This window comes from Magnolia sinica, chromosome 5 (assembly GCF_029962835.1).
Source record: "Magnolia sinica isolate HGM2019 chromosome 5, MsV1, whole genome shotgun sequence".
NCBI lineage: Eukaryota > Viridiplantae > Streptophyta > Magnoliopsida > Magnoliales > Magnoliaceae > Magnolia > Magnolia sinica.
The window spans coordinates 88289290-88311409 of NC_080577.1; the positions used below are offsets into that span (position 1 = coordinate 88289290).

The following is a 22120-nucleotide window of genomic DNA, read 5'->3' on the forward strand; positions in this document are numbered from 1 at the left end:
TACTAGCACAGGAACATCTTGCGAGAATCATCCGTCCGAAAATAGGGGGCCAGTTGTGGACCCCACAATGAGGTCAGCGCTCATCCACACCTTCCATCGAAAAAATTGAAGGATAATTGTAAAATAAAATTCACAGCAAAATATGCAATGGAAATAAATAAAACGCACATCGCACATTTGATTAAAATTTTCATACCCAAATGAAAGTCACTGGAAAAGTCGTACATATAGTATGTTGCCCAAAAATACTATATATATATATATATATATAATGGCATTACGATCCTTAACAAACTACTTTAAAACAGTCTTCCAAAACTTAAAAAGATTCAGACTCAAACTAAAATCGGCTTCTCTGGACAGTCACGTAAACAACGACAAAATTATCTCCCTACCAACCGCAAACAATATGAACAAACTAAGCAGCAAACCAACAAGCAGACGATCGATGACTGATTCGTTTCCTACACCATCAGTTGTCACCCTTTCATGCCTGTCATCTTCTAGCTAATGTCGCCTGTTACGGTTCACTCTATGGTGCAGCTACACACGTCCCACTGTCCATCGTCACGGCACAACTTGATGCACGAACATGCCGACCTCCAGGTGTTTCTTCAGCTACTCTATCGATGGCCATGAGCTAAATGATATAGTAAACAAAGCATATTCTCTGTTAATATGATACTAGTAAGATTTAATAATCATTGCTTTAACTATCAAATCTTAAAACGTACGATTGTTCAGCAGCGTATCAACTAACCTTGTATTGATTCCATACAATCATGACATCTTCACAACACGTGAAGGACTTATGTTTGCACCCACTAAATCCGTGAACTTATGCACTGCATTCTTCCCACGACTCATATATCCCGGGTCTCCTTCCCACGATCACCACATAAAACCTTTTCTTCATTTTCCCTGCAATTGGTAAACATACAATTTGTCAGCATAAAAGGAGATTGATGTCTAGCAAAAATCTTAACAAATTGAATAAGAAGTAGGCAAAATGAAAGCGACAGTATGTTAGATTAACGAGGTCAGAAGTATATTAGTATGAAACTAATTCAAATAGCTCTGATTCAGTGATATGATGTCGATAGTACCTATCGAAAAATTCGAAACAAGAGTGTATCGGAAATCTTGTGAATCAGAAACAGTAATTCAACATTAACCTGCCAATTCAAGGTTATGTATCTCGCATAACAAATCAACTGAACCAAAACTCCCAGACTAGTAGAACTATATCAATAGCAATATATGAAAATTATCTGTCTACCTCATCAAATCTGGGAACCATAACTCCCTTTGTAGCAGAACTGTATCAGCACAAATATGTGCAAATTATCTGCCTACCATAACAAATCTAAGAACCATAACTCCCTAAGTAGTAGAACTGTATCAGCACAAATATGTGTAGATTATCTGCCTAGCATAACAAATCTGGGAACCATAACTCCCTGAGTAGCAGAACTGTATCAGTACAAATATGTTAAGATGATCTGCCTACCTGAACAAATCTGGGAACCAAAAGTCCCTGAGAAGCAGAATTGTTTCATTATAAAAAATGGTAGGATTATCTGCCTATCACAATAAATCTGATAACCAAAACTCCCTGACTAGTAAGATGATTCAGGCCAGAAGGATAGCAGTAAGAATGTTAAACCTGCAACATTATAAGCAGACTTTGGAATAGTTTAATGGCCATGCATAACTGCCATAATTCCTACTAACCAACTTAAACCATGCACGATTTGCATAATCCATTCGAACTGCATTAAAACCTGCAACATCACCCATTTGACCTACATTAAAACCTGCAACATTCTCATATATACAACACAATCAATATAGGAAGGTAAAGATTGTCATAAGAATTGTTAATCCAATAGCAATTTAAACATCCATAGTATTAAAGTTATATCCCAAAAGATTGCTCCATGTATGGCCCGAATAAAATAATAACCACACCCATCTAGCAAAAAGAAAGTAATGTCCAAAACACCATCATCAAGAAATATATGATAAGTGACCCAAATTCACTCCTGGCCACTCCGAGGAAGGATAACTTTTTCTATCCATTCCTTTCTTCTTTCGTGTCTCATCTTCATAAAATACCCAGCACTTACTAAATCAGACTACAGCACCCTTACAGCCCGAATCTAGTCCTCACTGCTAAGACCATCCATGTCCTCAAGTATCCCCAGGAGCCGCTGCACACGCTTCATGCTCTTGCCCTGTGTCATAGTTATGGTCAGGGTCTTTACAGCTTCTGCCACTTCCCCCATCATGTCCCTTATTTGTTCGCTCAGCTTACCTTTCCTATGACGGCTATTGTCAGTCGCATTTCCGCGACTGTGATGAGATCCTGACGTTGTCTCCATTGGGCTTTTGTCATATCTCGTTGCCCTTTTTGTGGATCGATCGACACCGCGAGTGCGGGGAGTATGCCTCTGATCATCCTCATCATCAGATGGGAGTCGTACAATATCAGAAGCCTGCTCATCAGAGTCGTCATCAGAATTCAATTCGTTATGGCTGCGCCACTTCCATGAAATAGGTGAAGAGTAAGTCGTGCTTTCAAATGAACCATGTGCACATTCATTGCCGAATATAAACACCAAGTCATCCCATCTGTCAATGTGTTTTCCACACACTCGTTCAGCATAGGGGTGTGACTGTACACACAAAGACAATATATTAAACATCTTATATTGAAATTTAGAACTTTGTGGAACTGAAAAAAAAAAATCATAAATCCTACCGCGATATATCCATCCCAGACATCATCAGTAGCGATAACCATCTTTTTGTCTTTGTCCCACCCAAAACCAGATGCATTGAGCGGGTCCTTTATAGCCCAATACAACCACTTCAAGGTCCCCAGGCGATTAGATATGTGACGATTCTCAAGTAAAATGCCACAACTATCATGGATTTCTTTGATGGTTACCTTGTAGGCCTCGGGTTTAAATCCGATATCACTCTTAAGGCCGAGATTGACTTGTTCAAGCAAGGCATCTTATAACACCCTGTACTTTTCTGTTCTCAGGTGTTACCATGAGAACCTGACCTAGTATGAATACAATCTCGATTTATGTGAACATTCACACTCTGGCCTAAATCCAATCGTTAGGGGTGACTTGCATTCGTAGATCGGGCCATCTGACCCTCTAAACATAGGATCAACGGTTAGATCTCTACTTATACTGTCTTTAGGACATCTAGAACTATGGAGGAAGGGAGCTGAAACAGTTGTGTTGATAAGTATAAAATCCAATCGTCGAGATAGTGGAGCAACTATGAGATTAATTCGAGATCTACCGTCCAACTGAGATGTAGGGGAATCTAATTATAGGAGTAATCGTCAGACCTAGAGCTATAGATCTACCTCAAAGTCAAATGGGTGACCTATCTTAAGTTGATACCCTAATAATTCATTTTAAATGTGATGTAATTGTACATATATATTAAAAAAACAAAGTAACTTTATAATTATTCGTAATAATACATATGTCACTTAAATTATTCAAATTATGTATATTATTTAAACTATATATAAAATAAATTGAATGCCAACACATTACCATATAATTGATGTACATTGACTAATATTTACGGTTTTAATTTTAATCATATATTATTGTATTATAATGTATATATAAAATATACATCACTTAACATAAATTTTGCTATACTAACATATGCATATATAATCACAAAAAAAAAAAAATACATTATACATAGTAATGATTGTAAATAAATACTTATCTATAACTATTAATGTATTATATTAAACAAATATGTAAATATATTTTAATCTAAGATATTAATTACTAATATTTATAATGAATATATCAGAATATTATATTAATTACCTATAGTGCACTTGGAATGTTATTAATGATACTTATCTATAATATTACCAATTAAATACTTTATTAATTGATAAATGATCATTAATATAAAGTATGTAATATGTTAGTTATTGTACTTAAACACAAAATAATACAAAAATTATATATTTAAGTGTAGGATGATACCAATATAATTGGGTAGTGGGCCTGATTTACTCACCAGTTGGATGAATGGCCCTGATGGTGGGATTGGACCGCAGATCATCATTGGAATGACTATAATTGGCACTCAAGGGCCACCGGTCATCCGATATGGCCCACCTGAGTATAGGACCTGCCTCATTCTTTGGGATGGGCCCTATTTTGGGCTGAAAAAATGGATGAACGGAGTGGATTATGCGGGATCATCACTGTGGGCCCCACCTGTGATGCATGGGCACCACTTGCAAATGCACACCCGATGTGCATGGAATTGGGTTGCTCGGTCAAACGAGTTTGACCCGAGCTAACCAAAAGAAGAAATTCTACTCTCCTTTCCCGCGCCAGACGCGTTTTGAACGGACGGATACCCGTCCATCTGTTCGAATCATGACCCACATTGATCGATCAAGTACATGATCTGAACCGTCCATCTTGGAGAGGAGGAAATTCAGACCAAAAATCCAAAAATTCACACGTTTAATCCCACGTAAAACTACACAAACATCATCGCAAGAAAGCTGTTGTGTTTCTTTCCTTTCCAAAAATGGAAATTCCACGCTGGCAATCTGAGGAGTTCTCCTTCAATCCCGACCGTCCGGTTCGAGTAATACCAACCATCCGTCTTTCCCTGGTTTAGAACTTCCTTACCAGGCTGAAAAACCATCTCCGGTTTCAGTTTTACCGGTCGTACTCGAAGGCTGATGCAAGCCAACGCAATCCAAGCCGTGCACTTTCCATCCGACAGTCCCAGATTTCTTAGGGCTTCAGGAAGGGAGAGTATAAGGTGTGAGGATTCGCTGCTCTGTTCCTCACAGCCGCACCTACGAAAAACTCGTCATTTCTTCCAAAACGTGAACCCACCATTGAAGCCGGCCTGGAGCTTCGAAATAGCCCACCTAATAGCCTCCCTAGACCGTTCTCTGACATACACATGGAGCAGATCGAAGCCATAGTAGCCGGATTTCAAGTTGCCATTAATGGGCAGCTTGTCTTCCTCAGTTAAACTGCATCGACTCGGTCCGATTTGGGTGCGTTTTTGCTCGAGACCAGGCCTTGTAATAGTAAAAAAAAAGAGAGGGAAGCATCAGGGAAAGAAGAAGAAGAAGAGAAAGGGAGAAACGAGAAAGAAGAGAGAATAGAGGGAGAGCGGCGGCGCTGTGTTACACCAGCTCGAACTGAGCCGAGTCTGGTTCAAGCCCGGGGCGCTGCTGGGTCTCCAGAGAAGCAGAGAAGAAGGGATAGAGGTAGGAGGAGAAGGTAGAGTGAGGGAGAGAATCGTGAGGGAGAGTGAGGTGTGGTGCAGCCACACTCGCGTCCGGGTGCAAGTTGCGGCTGTGCTAACTCGACTCAGTCCAACACTGAGTTGGGTACGGTCTGGTCAAGTCTAGACGCTGTCTGGACCAACAGAAGAAGAGGAAGAAAGGAAGAAAAAAAAGGGGGAAGAAAAGAGGGAGAGAGGGCAGCTTCGGGCTGCTATCCAGTTAGAATCGAGTCAACTCGGTTGGGATCGAGTCTGATTCGGCTGAGCTATGTGTGGATCTGATCTAGGTTAGTTGGGATCCCAGCAGGAAAAAAAAGGGAGAAGAAAGTGATGGGGTGAGAAGGAGTAGGAGAGAGAGAGAGAGAGAGAGAGAGAGAGAGAGTAAGGAAGAGAAGAGAGAGGAAGAGAGAGAGTTGTGAGTTGAGTCAACTCGCTGACGAGTTGAGTCTGAGTTGACTCGGTCCATATTCTGGCTGGACGTTCCAGCAATAATAAAAGAAAAAAAGGGAAAGAAAGGAAGGGAGTGAGAAAGTGAAAGAGGGTAGAGAAGAGAGCGAGGGGGAGAGAGTCAACTCGCCAAGTCGTAGTTGAATCCACGACTTGTCATTTTGCCCAGATTCGAGTTGCCAAGTTTAGCTATCGAGTTGAGGTAAATCACAACTCACTTCATTTGCTTCTTTAAGTACACCGACCGTAGGAGCTAAGTATTTACTATCTTCCTTGATATTTTGGTTGAGTCATGGTCACATGTTTATCGATTAGGTTTGACTCGATCGAGCTACATCCGTGCTACCTAGCAGGCCACACACAACTAGGTTGTTTAACCAAGGTGAGGACTCAATGTTTGAGCTTCCCACTTAAATTCATTAACCATAAAGGATGCCTTAATCCTTTCTATTTAACATCTCCTAAGTTACTTGATTGAGTTGCTTTCCTTGATGCGTGAATATGTTAATGTGTTGCGCACCTGATTCCTATGATAGACAATGAACATACCTTTTTAATTATAACATGCATAAATGATTGGTGATAACAAGTTATCCTCAGTTGTACATTGTTAAGTAACTATACGTTTGTTGTCTGCGATTGAGTGATGTGATAAATGAAATCTGTCATGAACTCACCATCTTGTGGTCCATAGTTGACCTATGTGGCTTGGATCGTATATTTGCCCTCATGGCTTTGATGGTCTATTTGTGCCTTTTGTGGCTTGTTGGTTATGTTCGCATACCCTATTGCTTCTTAGCCATCTTGCAGTGTTCAATCGTACCATCATTTCTGAGTGGAGCTGAAGTTCATTTATCGATTTTCTAGCCATCTTGTGGTGTTGATGTACGATATGATTTCTAGGTGGTCTACAGTTATATGTTGTTTTCCTAGCCATCTTGCGGTGTTCAGGCGTACCATGATTTTCGAGTGGAGCTGAAGTTCGCTTATCGATTTTCTAACCATCTTGTGGTGTTCATGTACGACATGATTTTCAAGTGGTATAGTGTTTGTATGTTGTTTGTCTCTTCATCTGCGGTGTCAGTCGTACCATGATTTTCAGGTGGAGGTAAAGTTCGTTTACCGATTTTCTAGTCATATTGCGGTGTTCACATACGACATGATATCCGGATGAAGAAGAGGTTTGAAGGTTGATTTTCTATTCACCTCATGAATTTCACTTGTACCATGATTTCCGGGTGGAGCTGAAGTTCGCTTATCGATTTTCTAGCCATCTTGCGGAGTTCATGTACAATGTGATTTTCGGGTGCAATAGGAAGTTATATGATTGATTATTTGATTTTCTGGATGTATTCCTTTATATTGTGATTGCTATTATAATTCTACTTATGATGAGATTCTGTTGATTGGCTTAATTTTTGAGTATATGATCATGATTATGAAATGCCCTGTTTAATATATTCATTTTCATAACTTGCGATCTGTAATGGATTATGAATGATGAGTGCGTAATCTTAGAGGGTGCTCATCACTGTGATAGTCATTGACGTTATCAAATCGTAACAGTTGATGCAGGTATAGGGCAAACCGATGTTGTTCACTAGGTTGCTAGAGCAGATCGAGTATCTAGGGAGCTAGGCGAGGTCCATATTGAGCCCATCACTAGCTGATAGATTCTTATTTCTGCTTATATGAACTTGGTTATTTAGGATTGTATAAGTCCTATATGGGCGCTACGTTTGGTTTTTTATTATAGTTGGAACATTTTTATTTCAATGCATGGTTTACTCTAGCTTCGTTGTTGTTGACTCTGATCAATGAGAAACGGTTCAAATTTATACTGGATTTTATAGGCTAACACTCGGGTTTTTGGGAAATGAGTTATATACTCGGGTCTTGAAAACACGGGGTGTTACACATCTACCAACGAATTGTTCATAATGTCAGACCATTGTACTCTACTTATTTTACAAGTAGAAGCTATCCTACGCCTTGGGGTAGATATACCCTTTGGTGAGGGCCCTTTCCTTGAGGACGAGACATTTTTTTTGGAGTTAAAAGAGGTTGTGTTGGTGATCTTGGACTTATGGCTAGATGACCACCCCTATTTGAAGGTGATGACTCGACATTTTTATTCCTCAGATCCTTCGTGCTGCTTCTCAGAAAATTCATTTGACCTACAACTATAACAAATTAATAGCAATATGATAGGAGCATTTGGAAGATGCACACATTTAATGATTCATAAGGGAACATAAAAAGTTTATAGTCTATCTAATCATAGCATCCACACTAAAAGTAAAAATGAGTTAAAATATTCCTGCTATAAACATAGCAGATCAGTACATAATCAGTGAAAAATAAATACGCTGTCTGGTGCGTGGAAGACTGTTATTCCACATTCTCTTAGTTATCTCATCTCTTTTCCTCGCCCACTGTTCCCGACCACGATCCGTCACCCGAGGTAAAGCTCGTCCACTGTGAAAAATGAAAAAAAAAAAAAAAAAAGGACGGATTTTGAGACGGTCCAGGACCGTCTCTAAAATTTTAAACGACTCTTGACCGTCCCCAATAATGTCTTAAAATGTTCAACATCCACAAATCATTTAAGACGGTCTTCAACTGTCTTATATGCAGTCATCTGAGACAGTCAAAGACCATCCACATTAGAGATGGTCTTTGACCGTCTTATATGCGGTCATTTGAGATGGTTATTGGTCGTCTGCATTACAGACGGTCATTGGCCATCTTTTACATGTAATCTGAGATTGTCAAAGACCGTCTCTATTAGAGACGGTCCTTAGTCGTCTTATTGCCCTGTCAAAGACTGTCTCTAGACTGTCGCTAATGCTCATGTCAAAAATTAAGAAGCTTAAAAAATTATGAATTTCGAAAAAAAATAGTTGAGAAGCTTAGAAAAATAATTAACAATGTTTAAGAAAATTTTAAATTAAAAAAAAAAAACTGTTGATAATTTTGAAAAGAAAAATTTTGATAAAAAATGATATTTTGAAAAAGAAAATTTAAAAAATTAAACAAAATTGGGAAAATTTTGACAAATTGAAAAAAAAATATATTTTTTTCAAAAGAAAACTAGATTTTGTATTTTGACAAGAAAAATTGAAAAGTTATATAACAAAAGTGAGATTAAAAAAATGATATTTCGAAAAAGAAAATTTTAAAAATTAAACAAAATTGTGAAAAAATTGACAAATTGTAAAAAAATATATATTTTAAAAAAGAAAACTAGATTTTGTATTTTGACAAGAAAAATTGAAAAGTTAGATAACAAAAGTGAGATTTTGATGATGTGTTATATATCCTTGCTACCCCTATGTTTCTCTAACCCATTTTTGGGTCGGGTATAAAAAATTGTGTAGATTTAAATCTTAAGTGGACCACACCACTGGAAAGAATGATAATATAGTACCTCGCCATTAAAAATTATAAAGAGCCCATCGTAAGGTTTTAGTAATATTTATTTGCAATCCAACTTGTTGATAATGTAAAGAAGATCTAGATGAAGGTAAACTACAAAGATCAAATTGATACCACAAATATCTTCTTAATATAAAAGTTTTGTGGCCTATAGATATATACACAAATAAATCATATCCAAAGATTAAATGGATTGCATCCATGTTAAGGCATGTGAAGTAGTTCTGTTTTAGGCTGCAGATGGGTCGTATGCTGCACAAATTAATAGTGATTTGAAAGCAGGTGTGTTATCTTTTGTTTTTTTTTTTTTTTTTTTTTGGTCATAAGCAATCTTTTAAAACTATTCTGGTCAGTTTTAGGTTGTAATTCTGCTTCATTTGAGATCCACACAAAATAGAGAATTAGCATAACCTAGTGGTTACAGTGTTTTTTTTTTTTCGAAGTACAAGCAATGGCCTGCATTGGTGGTCAATTTTGGGTCAAGTTGGTCCCAACGTGCGTTCTGGATTGTGTTTAAAACATTGTATATGTATGCAAGTGGGTAATAATATTCAATAAATATTTTGAGATATTTTTTATTTTATCATACCAGCATAAATGCATTGGGTCACATATATTAGAATTAAAGTTAGTGGTTGATGGGATATGATGTCTGATATTTGATGAATCAAGATATTTGACATAAGGCTATTATAGTAAGTAGTAGAGTTGGGCATGAGATGACTCGACTAACTCGACTCGTTTGGACCCTACTCGATCTGAACCGAATGGGTGAGTCGGATCGAACCGAGTAGGCTTCACCCAATCTGAACTCAAACCAAGTCGAGTTTGAGTTATCTAGTAACTCGACCTGACTTGACATGAAACTCGATCTGGTTAGACTTGACTTGATCCGAAACCTGACTCCAATTCGGGTGTGTGTACGTGTGTGTGTGTGTGTGTGTGTGACTCGATCCGAAACTTGACTCGAAATCAGATGTCTCTCTCTCTCTCTCTCTCTCTCTCTCTCTCTCTATATATATATATATATATATATATATATATATATATATATATATATATATATATGGACCACACCACAGATAAGGGGAACATATTAGAGGCCATAAAAGTTTTGGATCGAGATGATTTTTGTTTTTCCCCTTCATCTAAGCATGTATGACCTAATAAACAAATTGGATGCTAAATAAATGGTATAGTGGGCCTTACAAGGATTTAAATGATGGATATCCAATCACTATTGTTTTCACGTGGTGTGGTCCACTTGATATTTATATACCTCTCATTTTTGGCCCCACCATCTAATGTATGTTTTATATCCACACCTTCCATCCATTTGGAGAGATCATTTTAGGGCAATATCGAAAGAACGAGTTAAATCCAAAGCTCCAGTGGACCCCAGCACAAAAAACAGTGGGACAGTAAGGGCCACCCTCATATGATATAAAGTATATATATATATATATATATATATATATATATATATATATATATATATTAATATTTATTTGTGTTTTCCCTTATTTAATGTCTTTTTTAACTTTTGAACGAGTTGGATTTCAAATAAACATTACGATGGGCCTTAATATAGTTTCAACGTTGGGAATCACTCTCGTCATTGTTTTCTATGGTGTGGTCCACTATAGATTTATATCCGCCTCATTCTCTGGCTCATGACATAAAATGATATCTCAAAATGGATGGACAGTGTGGATATAACAAATACATCATAGTGGGGCCCACAGGATATAACAATAGGGAATGGATTCACTACTCCCCTAACACCCGCCAATGGCTGGTGGTCGGTGCTATGTGCGTCACACCATGATGTATGTGTTTCATCCATGCCATCCATCTGTTTTTACAGATCATTTTACGATATAAGTCCAAGAATGAGGTATATCCAAATCTCAAGTGGACCACATTACAGGAAACAATGTTGAATGAGGGTCGACCATTAAAAACATCGGGGGCCATAAAAGTTTTAGATGAAGTTGATATTTGTTTTTTCTCTTCATCTAGGTCTGTATGACCTAATCAACAGATTAGATGTCAAATAAACATATAGTGGGCCATAGGAGGATTTTAATGATTGATATCCAATCACTATTGTTTTCATGTGGTGTGACCCACATGAGATTTGTATCCCTCTCATTTTTGGGATCAAGCAATAAAATGATCTGTAAAAATGGATGAACGGAATGGATGAAACACATACATTATGGTGGGGCCCACAGAGCACCAACCATTAGGGTGGGGCTGCATTTCATCTCAAGTTGGCGCCCACATTTCGTTCCAACGCCCCCGTTTCGCACCCCCATTTCATTCCAGCACCCCTCCAAAGAGCCCTCTCACTCCTTTCTCTCTTTCTCCCCACCTCTCTCTCTCTCTTCAGCTCGACTCCCCATCTCTCTCAATCTCTCTCCATCTCGACTCCCGACAAAAACAATCCCATCCTCAACTCCCCATCTATCTCCCTGTCGATCCTCGTTTGGCTGAGCGGTGGTCCAAGGCCCTCCCTATTCACGAACGCGAGGTATTCTCTCTCTCTCTCTCTCTCTCTCTCTCTCTCTCTCTCTCTCTCTCTCTCTCCCCCCCCCCCCTGTAACGCCCTGAAATTCGGGGGTCGAGCATAACTCAGCTCGTGAGTTCCAAAACATCACTTATGCAACATATTTAATGATGGATGTATGTTGACTGTATTAGTGCATAAAACATGGAATAGATTAAGCCAAAACACAGATATAATTCAGGGATAAGTGAAGAAAGCAAGCGGAAGACTTATAGAAATATATGTGTACAAGTTAAATCCCTGAAGTACATTCACCAACCAGGTCGGATGAAAGTGTTATTTAATAAAATTAAAAGTATCAAGTTACATCATTTAAATTCTCAAAAATAATCCCTGAGTCCCGTGCATCAGAACAAGCTCGCTAGAACCCGTCTGAAAACTGCGTATAAGAGAAAGCATCCTCATCATCATCCATCTCCCGCTCTGCCTCAGAAGTCGCATCCACATCTGCAACATCAGAACCTAAGACAGAGTCTGGTGGGTGTTTAACACCGCCCCAGAACGTGAGAGTGAGTGATCAACTCAGTGGAACAATAAGGCACTGGTTAACATGTTATCAGTTCAATCAAACAGTAATGATAAAGCAGAACAATTAAATAAATCCTAAGTACTCTTGTTAATGCAGGGATGTATGCAAAATGATGCGTGCCCTCACGCGTACACCCTCAGCGTCTTCATCTTACGTTATGCATGACACCACCTCAAAGTGCGCCACATCTACAAAGCACATGCAAATACGGTGCATGGATATGATTACCAAGTTGTTATTAGTCCTTTTCATACAGCAGGATTGGGAAGCTAAGATACCTTCCTCATATCACCATCCAAACAGTGATCCATTCTAGGGTCGTCAGTCCTAGACATCTCATACGATCATATGGTTTCAGGTCGTAGCAAAGGGCTCGTCACCAATCAATGTAGGCCGACAGCACGAATATAGTGTCCCATACCACCATAATCGGCTCACGAGTTTAGTTGCTCACTGTTCACTACGGGGAGGCTCGTCACCCCAGCTTAGGCCGACAGCTCGACCATGATGTCCCATACCACCATGTCCGGCTCATGAGTCTTAGCGGATCAAGTACCATGGTTAATAGGATTTCACTGGTAAGTTCGGTACCCTAGATTCAAGCAGTAGCGTCAATACATGGTGAACATACATCGGACAATCGGGTTACTTGACGAACTCGACTAGCATGAGCGCACGTTGGGTTGAACGACATAGAGTACGCAAACACTCCGCGTGGCCAAACCACTGCCGCCAACTCTAATATGGCTCGGGTTCGTCTAATCACATCCGTTGTGGCGAAAGCAATCTCAGCCACAACCTTAAGGCAGATTACCAATTTCCTGGACTAATGCATAGTCCCATACACATTACACTACAACAAATATTCATATTGAATGTAAAACAGTAATGGAACAACAACTTAAACTAAGTGGTACTCAAGCATCTGAAGAATATCAACTTAACATAAATGTAAGCATAAGTAATGCTTGAAATTAAATAACAAGGAATGTAACTAGCAAGAAGGAAATCATACACACTAGTGGGAGAGTTGAGAATCGCTTCTCAACGCCCATACTAAGTTGAAATATCACACTTTAAATCATTCAGACATTTCTACAAACACTTAGAATACATGATACAACATACATGACGTATGTTGAAAAACACACATTTGGACAATTCCTTTTGCCAAGGAGTTGTCATACATACATCTAGCATATATACATGACAAATAATCATGGCAAACACAAGTCCATATTTTATACGTATATGGTACTTTATACATACACATAGAATACACAAATCTCAATATAACACATGCATATCAGGAACGCAACATAAACACAACATTTGGCATGTGAAATCTCATCCATAACAAGAATAAATTATTAACTAGCATTGAAAGCCTTGAAAACCATAACCTATACACTTAAAGTCTGCACCTTAAGCCAGAAAAGAAACACCGAACTGATTTAGACGAGTTGTCTTCGTCAACGGCGATAGAATACCCTAAAACAAGGATAGAAATGAGATACAACAACACCAAGACTAATCTAAGCTCCAACACATATTAGGGTTAGGTTAACTTACCCCAAGATGAACTCAGAATCGTCAGAATAACGATTCAAAGTGAAGGTTCAAAGATGTAGAAGAACAGGAAAGAATCCAAGATGATTCACCAACTTCTCTCTCACTTTCTCTCTCTTTTCCACTCTCTCTCTTAGCTAGGGTTAGAGAAAATTCGTATGGAAAAGAGAGCTAGGGTTTAAGAACTATAAATAGGCCTCATATTGATGAAAATAACCCCAGGGACAAGGTATACTTAGGTTATAACCAAAGCAAGCCTCTCTCGATCCAACAAAGCACTTCTGGTGGGCCTAAAATCACGAAAGGTCGGACTTAAGCTCACTGACCATGGATCTAGGTCAGGCTGAGTTTTCATACCGACCGACTCTTCAGATCAGCCATGGCGGACCACACTCAATTCAATGGTCACAGAATCTCGATCAGGTCCACAAGCACAAGGATATGCCTGGGCCATCTTCCCTGATCAGAGGGTGAAATTGGGTCAGAATCCAATAGTCAGATAGCTTAAAATCATCGCGCAAGCGACACGACTCAGATTTCATAAAAGCTTATTAAATTTCCAACCGTTCTCACACTTTCCACTCCAGACTCAATCAAATCGACCTAGAACATCACATGGACTTGATTTTCGAGGTGATGGTCAAGCCCAACATAGTGACTGCAGCAGCCTAAGATCATCGTAATCGGACTTTCGACGCGCGGTCCAGGTCCGATCCAGAACTTCCAAAAATTCTCCAGAACAACTAGATTTAGCGATGGATCCCAGATTTCAGAGGAACGTAGCGCTAACTAATCTACAAGTTTTGAGTCATGCAGATACAATTTAAAGTGATTGATGCGAATTTCACAAGTAATCGAACATAGCGCTAATTACCCCAAAAACAACTACTTAAGGAAAGATAAGCACAAAATTTCCAAGGTCATTACACCCCCCCTCTCAATCTCTCTCAAGCTTAATGTTGATTTATGAATTTGGGGATTTAGTAATTTGTGGATTTTCAATTTGAATGTGGACCCTCATTTAGGGATTTGGGGATTTTAGGGCTTACAGATTTTAGCAACAAACATTAACAAGAAACATCCAATTCGAATGTTGTTTATAGTGCCAATGTATCAATATCACCAAGTTTGATGGTGGGTCCACTACAAAGGGTGTTATTGTGTTGAAGTAAAGATAGTATTGAAGCAACCAAATCCCCAAAGAAGGCTTGAATCAGATGATATGAATCTGTTACTCTTTTTTATTTGGTGTATAGTTGTCTTTATGAGATTCAGAAAAATGGGGGATTTTGCATTTCGTGGAAACAAGTAGAACAAAGTTACGTTTTTGGCAATTTGAATTCTGTGGGCCACCCTAGTTGATCTAGATGCTAAATCGAATATAATAGGAAGATTGATCTTGCACCTGTATACATGTGCTAGATCAATCTGTATTTAGGAGGATCCTTTCATACAGGTGATCTTGCTTTTGGATGCATTTGTGATGATCCTTCCATCATGTGGGTTGTGATTTTGCTATTAAAATCAAGTCATTTTTTCCTCCCTCACGTGGTCTTGAGATAGTCCATACAAAATGGACTCGGATTAGGTAGTGACAACTCCATTACCAACTTATTTATGGATCTGTGTTGGGAAATAAAAAGGCTCTGGGACCTGCCATGATGTATGTCTTTTTATTGGGAGTGTTTTAGTGTGTCAATGGCCTCCCCCAAGGTGTGGCGCACCTTGATGTATGTATTCTATATCCATGTTGTCCATTTGTCATGAGCCTTAAAATGAAGCTGATCCAATTGTTAGGTTGACCATACCATGGGAAATAATGGCGATTGACCATTGCTACCCTATTTGGGGTTTTTGTGAACTTATATGCTGATTGGTAGGGTTTTCAATCACCGTTTTTTGCTATTGCATGGTTCACTTGAGCTTTGGATTTGCTTGGTTTCTTGTTATAAATTGACATGGAAAAATAGATGGATGGTGTGGATTTAGAATAAATACATCAATGTGGGCCCATGGAAAGGGTAACACCCTTTGTAGTGGACCCACCATCAAAGTTGGGGCTATTAGTTTTGGATAACAACCATTATTAGTTTTATGAGATTTGAGTGATTATTGTGTTATTATTTAACTTATTTCTTACTATAGCGCATGCTCTTAAGCCCTATTAAATAAAAATTTATTATACATGCAATTTTTTTCTTTTTCTATTTTATGCCTATATGTGTAAATATTTATATTTTAACAGCTCTTAAAGTTTTATAGAAAATTTTCATCATTTTCCCATGTTTCCTTACATTTCTAAAGTCGACAATAACAATATTGTTTTCACATCCTCCTAACAATGCCATCATCGTTAGTCAAAATCAAGCTATTTTCATTCCAAATAAAAGTTAGTACAAATAACATCCTCTTAAGCCATGATTTACTCTGTGGTATATCCAGAGGAACTTGGGGTGTGGGAGAATGTGGATGAAAGTTTCTCCTCTTTTAACACCAAAATGAGAGCTATGAACCTTCTTGAGTGATGGATTAATTGGACCTAGATATAAAATGGATTAATCAAATCAAAGAGTACATCATTAACCCATCTTTATCTCCGATGATTAATGGTAAGGTTTGTTGTATTTTAAATTATTTTAAAATAATATAGTGTTTCAAAATATCTGTTGAGACGGCCATGGTTGTGGCCATAGGTGCCCTATGGATGTGTCCTTTCACTTAAGTCTGAAAGGCTACATCCTTTCATATTTTGTTTTGAAAAATTGTCTTTTTAAGCCTAAGAGTCACACCACTTGGGTTCAAACCCAATAGTCACAACCCTTTGTGAAAGGGTGTCTCCACACTCTTAAGAGTGTCTTCACACAGTTTATAAATAGACTTCTGATTTTAAGTTTTGGAATGGATTAGAAAATCTGGTTTTCTCTTAAAACTATGGAAGGAGAAAACAAGATAATAACATACTAGAGGCAATTACCACCATTACCATAAGGAACTCAAGAATCCAACAGGAGAAAACAAGCAACTCACTCGAGCAATGAAAACTCAATATACAAGCAGGGTGTCTCGTATCGGTTGATTGAGTAATTCTTTATAAATAATTGAATCTTAGATTAAATTCAATGATTCTTTGATTTGCACTCTTCTTGGAAAATTGTAATTAACTAATTCATGTGGTATGGATGATCATGCATGTGATATCAGAAATGGATTTAACGCCCTCGAGCAAGAATTGGATGATGAAAGATATATTGAGTGATGAATACATTAAAGGCGTTGAATCGTTTATTATTTTTGCGAAAAGTAATTCGGGAGGTGTTGATTGGTATAGTTGTCCTTTTGTAAAATGTCGTAATGTGCGTGGGAAGAAAATACTAAGTACAGTTTCTGAGCATTTGATTATGAATGGTATAGATCAGACATACATAACTTGGTATTTTCATGGAGAACAACTACCTAATATGGGTGTCAATGCCAAGGCTCCTAGTATATCTGACACTAATTGTAATGAAGAGTTGTTACCCAGAATGGTTGATTTGGTTAATGATAATTTTGGTCGTGTTCAACCTGATGACTTACATGCATGTATGAATGAGGTCAATGAGGAACATGGTAGTCAGCCTTAAGATGACATAGACAATGATACTCAATACAACAAATTAAGGGAGGATGTGGTACAACCCCTATATCCATCGTGTAAATATGAGTATACAAAGTTGTCAGTGACAATTGAGTTGATGAGCATGAAGGCAAGATATCAGTGGTCAAATAATAGCTTTATGAGTTTATTACAACTGCTCAAGAAGATTTTGCCAAGCGAGAACTCTTTGCCAGATAGTACCTATAATGCAAAAAGATTGATTAGTTCATTGGGTATGAACTATGAGGTGATACATGCGTACCGTAATGATTGTATTCTGTACTAGAAGGAGCATGCTAATAAGGAAAGTTGTCCTATATGTAAAGCAAGCAGATGGAAAGTGAATAGTGTTATAAGATCAAGAGTCTCACATGTACCATGGAAGGTGCTAAGATACTTTCCATTAACACCAAAGTTACAAAGACTTTATAGCGTATCATGGATTGCAGAGAATATGTTATGGCATTCAAAGGGGACTAAAAATGACTGGTACATGCGTCATCCTGTGGATTCTTCTATGTGGAAGTTTGTAGATAGAAAATTCAGTGATTTTGCTGCGGATCCACGTAATGTTCGGTTGGGACTTGCAACAGACAGATTCAACCCCTTTGGGCATATGAGCATGTCATATAGTTGCTGGCCTGTTATGATTGTTCCATACAATCTTCCACCTCATTTATGCATGTGAAAGGAATTTATTATGTTTACACTTTTAATTCCCGAAAAAAATGGTCCAGGGCATAACATCGACGTATATTTACAACCATTAATTGAAGAATTAAATGAATTGTGGAAATGGTTTATAACATATGACTCGTTCGGGAAGAACAGGTTTACAATGAAGGCGATTTTATTATGGGCAATACATGATTTTCCAGCCTGTGGACATCTTTCTAGGTGCAGGACAGGAGGAAAGTATGCATGTCCTGTTTGTAGTGAGGAGACTGACTCTGTTTGGCTAAAACATGAAAAGAAGTTTGCTTATATGGGGCACAGAAGATTCCTCCCAAGAACTCATATCTTTAGGAGCCAAAGATCTCGATTCAATGGGAATGATGAAAATCAGTAGGCTTCAAAGCATTTGTCTGGAGAACAGGTATTGGTTAAAATGAATAATATACAAACTAAGTTCGGAAAGCATATAGGAAATAAGAGGAAGAAGACCACGGATGAGAACCTTACTGCTTGGTTGAAGATATCAATCTTCTTTACATTGCCGTATTGGGAGCATATGTCATAATTTGGATGTGATGCATGTTGAGAAAAATGTTAGTGAGAACCTTATTGCAATAATCATGGACATGAAGGATAAGTCTAAGGATGGTTTACAAGCCTGTCAGGATCTTATGGCTATGAAGATAAGATCAAAATATTGGCCAAAGGAAAAAAAAATGATAAGTTGTTATTGCCTAAAGCTCCTTTCACATTATCCAGATCTGAAAGAAAACTCATTTGTCGAACCTTGAGTGATTTGAAAGTTCCGAGAGGGTATAGTGCAAACTAAAAACATCATATCAGTATGGATGACTATCAACTCAAGGGCCTTAAGTCACATGATTATCTCATTCTAATGCAATAGTTACTACCCATATTATTGATGCATTCATTCAAGAAAGAAAAGTCATTGGGCACCGCCATTATACAATTGTCAAGATTCTTCAACGTCATATGTTCTAAAGAAATTCATCATGTGGGGCTTCAAGAAATGAAAAATAAAATAGTGAAAATATTATGTGTTTTCGAAAAGAATTTTCCACCATCGTTTTTCGTTTCTATGACACACCTTGTTGTGCACTTGGCAGAGGAGGCACAAGTTTGCGGACCTATCAGATATCGATCGATATATCCTTTTGAGAGGCAACTTTAATTGTTTTAATTTATTAACTTTTTCAAAATAGCTTATATTTTCTCATCAATACCTAATTTTAATATTTAACAGGATGATGAGAACATACAAGAAGTATGTGATAAATTAAGCTTACCCAGAGGGTTGTATTACGGAACGCTACATTATAGAGGAATCTATGATATACTGCATGGAATACTATCCTAATAATACAATAGGAGGTCATAAGAAAGGACTAAAAATATTCAATGTTGATGATGAAAATGCTGGTGATTCCAAGAATGATAAGAAAGGAAAAGTTTATGATCTTACTATAGTGCAATACCAACAAGCACGCAGATGGGTTTTGCAACATCACGTTGAAAATCATCAATGGGAGGAGTAAGTTAATGAAGTATATTATTTTTTTATATATTTTTAAATGGCTTATGGTAATAAACGTTGTTATATATATATATATATATATATATATATATATATATATATATAATTACTATGATAATTTGTAGGAAGTACCAAACTTACATCAAGGGCCAAACACGTACAGGAAAAAATCGAAAGGGTAATTTGTCTGCAGGAAAACTAATGGAATACATTCATTAGTTAAGACATCAACTAAATAATTAAGAAATGTCTCAATTTAAGAGAATTGTCTATGGTCCTGACTTCAAATGCATATCATATAATCCTTACTCAGTAAATGGATATGTTTTTAACACTGTGAATTCTGAAATGAACAGAACAACACAGAACAATGAAGTCTCAATGAAAGCACTAACTAGCTTCAGGCTAAGTGTCAAGGATAGGAATCCTATAAAAGAATAAGTCACTTATTATGGCATCATTAGACAAATTCTCGAATTGAACTACTTTGACTTCAGAGTAGCACTCTTCTACTATGATTGGGTGCATATTGAAGATAAATTGAATGGATGTTTCATAGTCCTGAAACAGATTTGATATTTGTCAATCTAGGAAGGTTTAGATGGAACTTAAAGGAAGATGATGAGCCGTTTATTCTTGCATCTCAGGCAGCTCAGGTCTTCTACTGTAAGGATCCAACTAGAGATGACTGGCATGTTGTACTGGATGCTCCTAAGAGATTGACGAAAGATGCATATGCATTTGAAGATCCACTTGAGTTTGAGGCCAGAAGGAATGTAGATTCTTCAGCACTTTCATTAATTGATGATTTAAATGAAGAAGATGAAAATGTATAGGAAAAATCATGGGTAGAGAGTGAGCCGAGTAACTCACGTCATAGGAAACGGAAAAGAAATTAATAAGATTCAAATCAGTTTGAAAGTGAGTTGAATTCTATTTAGTAATGATTGTTACAATTTTTTAGCTATCAAAATATTAATAGAATGCCAATTACATAATAATGAGATATTGTTTTATTTTATAAAATTGCAGGAATTATGTCGGATTTTAGTGGTTCATCATCTTCAGTTCAAGGAAGCAATACAAGGAAGAGACTTGAATTAAATGAATATAAACAACCAGTCGGAGAAATATCAGCGCCTTTCAACACATTTTTAGGGCAACTTGGCAGGACACACTGTCCAATTTCATTTGCTGATTGGCGCAAAGTGCCTGGTGCAATTAAAGATAATATCTGGTCTATGGTTTTAGTGAGCATGTTTGTTCTTGATTTTATTTCTAATTCTTACTCAATAAGATTGTTTGATTATTAATTTAATGAAATAGGCCACATACGACATCGATGATGAGTTAAAAGAATATGTATTTTCGAAAGTAAGCAAAGCTTGGAAGGTATGGAAATACAATCTGCGAAAGGAATATGATAAATTTGATAATGATGTAGAAAGAATAAGAAATTGTCCCATTGGTGTAAAGCAAGAGGATTGGGACATTTTCATTAATTTACAATCCACAGAATTATTAATCAATCTTCGTAAGAAGGGAAAGACTTCCAGAGCACAGGTGAAATGCCTTCACACGACTGGAAGACGAGGTGCTGCTAGGACATTAGAGAAAATGGTAATTTGTACTACATTTTTTGATAATTTAATTAATGAATATAAATTCTTGTTAACTAATTTACTTATATAATTACAGCGAAAAGAAAATCCAAATACTATCATCACCAGAACCGACTTGTTTGTTGCCACTCATATCAGACCTGATGGGTCTTACCCAACACAAACACATCTTGAAACAGCAGTGAGAATAATTTTTTAGTTTTTAATCATTTTTTTATTTAAGTACAATGAAGGATTTATTGTAACAATTATCTTCTAAAAGGAAAGAATATTATCGATAGTTGACAGTGATCCTTCCAGTAAGCACAAGGATTTAGACCACGACCCAGTTTCACAAGTTTTCCATCAATTCTACTCACTTCACATGCATTGTCGTTGGTTTTTTTTAATAATAATATACACACATCACTAATCTTAAAAATTATTGTTTAGGTTTGTGGTCGTGATAGCAAAGGCTGGGTTAGGGGCATGGGTTTGGGTATTTCTAAGACTACTATGAAGGTTGTCACCCCCTACATCATAGAAGCTCGGTCAGAAAGGAATGCCCGCATGTCCATTGAGGCTAAATTTGAAGCATCAATGACTCAAATGCAAGAATTCTGTACAATTGTTGAGCAACAATTTGCTGAACTTAGGCAACAAATTACTCATTAAATCCAACTACTTCACTGCTCCCCTGATACAGCTGCATCTCAGGTACTGCATTTTCCATGATCAAATGATATAATTATTATTTTTAAAGATAAAAGTAGCATTA

At 37.4% G+C, this 22120-nt stretch overlaps 1 protein-coding gene and 1 long non-coding RNA gene across 2 annotated transcripts; both read left to right on the forward strand.

Moving 5' to 3' along the window:
* The first annotated feature begins 5710 nt into the window (after positions 1-5710).
* LOC131247381 (uncharacterized) lies at positions 5711-7404 on the forward strand. Its single transcript, XR_009171689.1, has 3 exons — positions 5711-5968; positions 6082-6148; positions 7333-7404. It is a non-coding gene; the product is annotated as an uncharacterized LOC131247381 (long non-coding RNA).
* A 4173-nt stretch (positions 7405-11577) lies between these two features.
* LOC131247094 (uncharacterized) lies at positions 11578-21562 on the forward strand. Its single transcript, XM_058247534.1, has 4 exons — positions 11578-11740; positions 20774-20991; positions 21068-21361; positions 21440-21562. The coding sequence occupies exons 2-4, from the start codon at positions 20779-20781 to the stop codon at positions 21560-21562; spliced, it is 630 nt and encodes a 209-aa protein (XP_058103517.1). The 5' UTR covers positions 11578-11740; positions 20774-20778.
* The last annotated feature ends 558 nt before the right edge of the window (positions 21563-22120 follow it).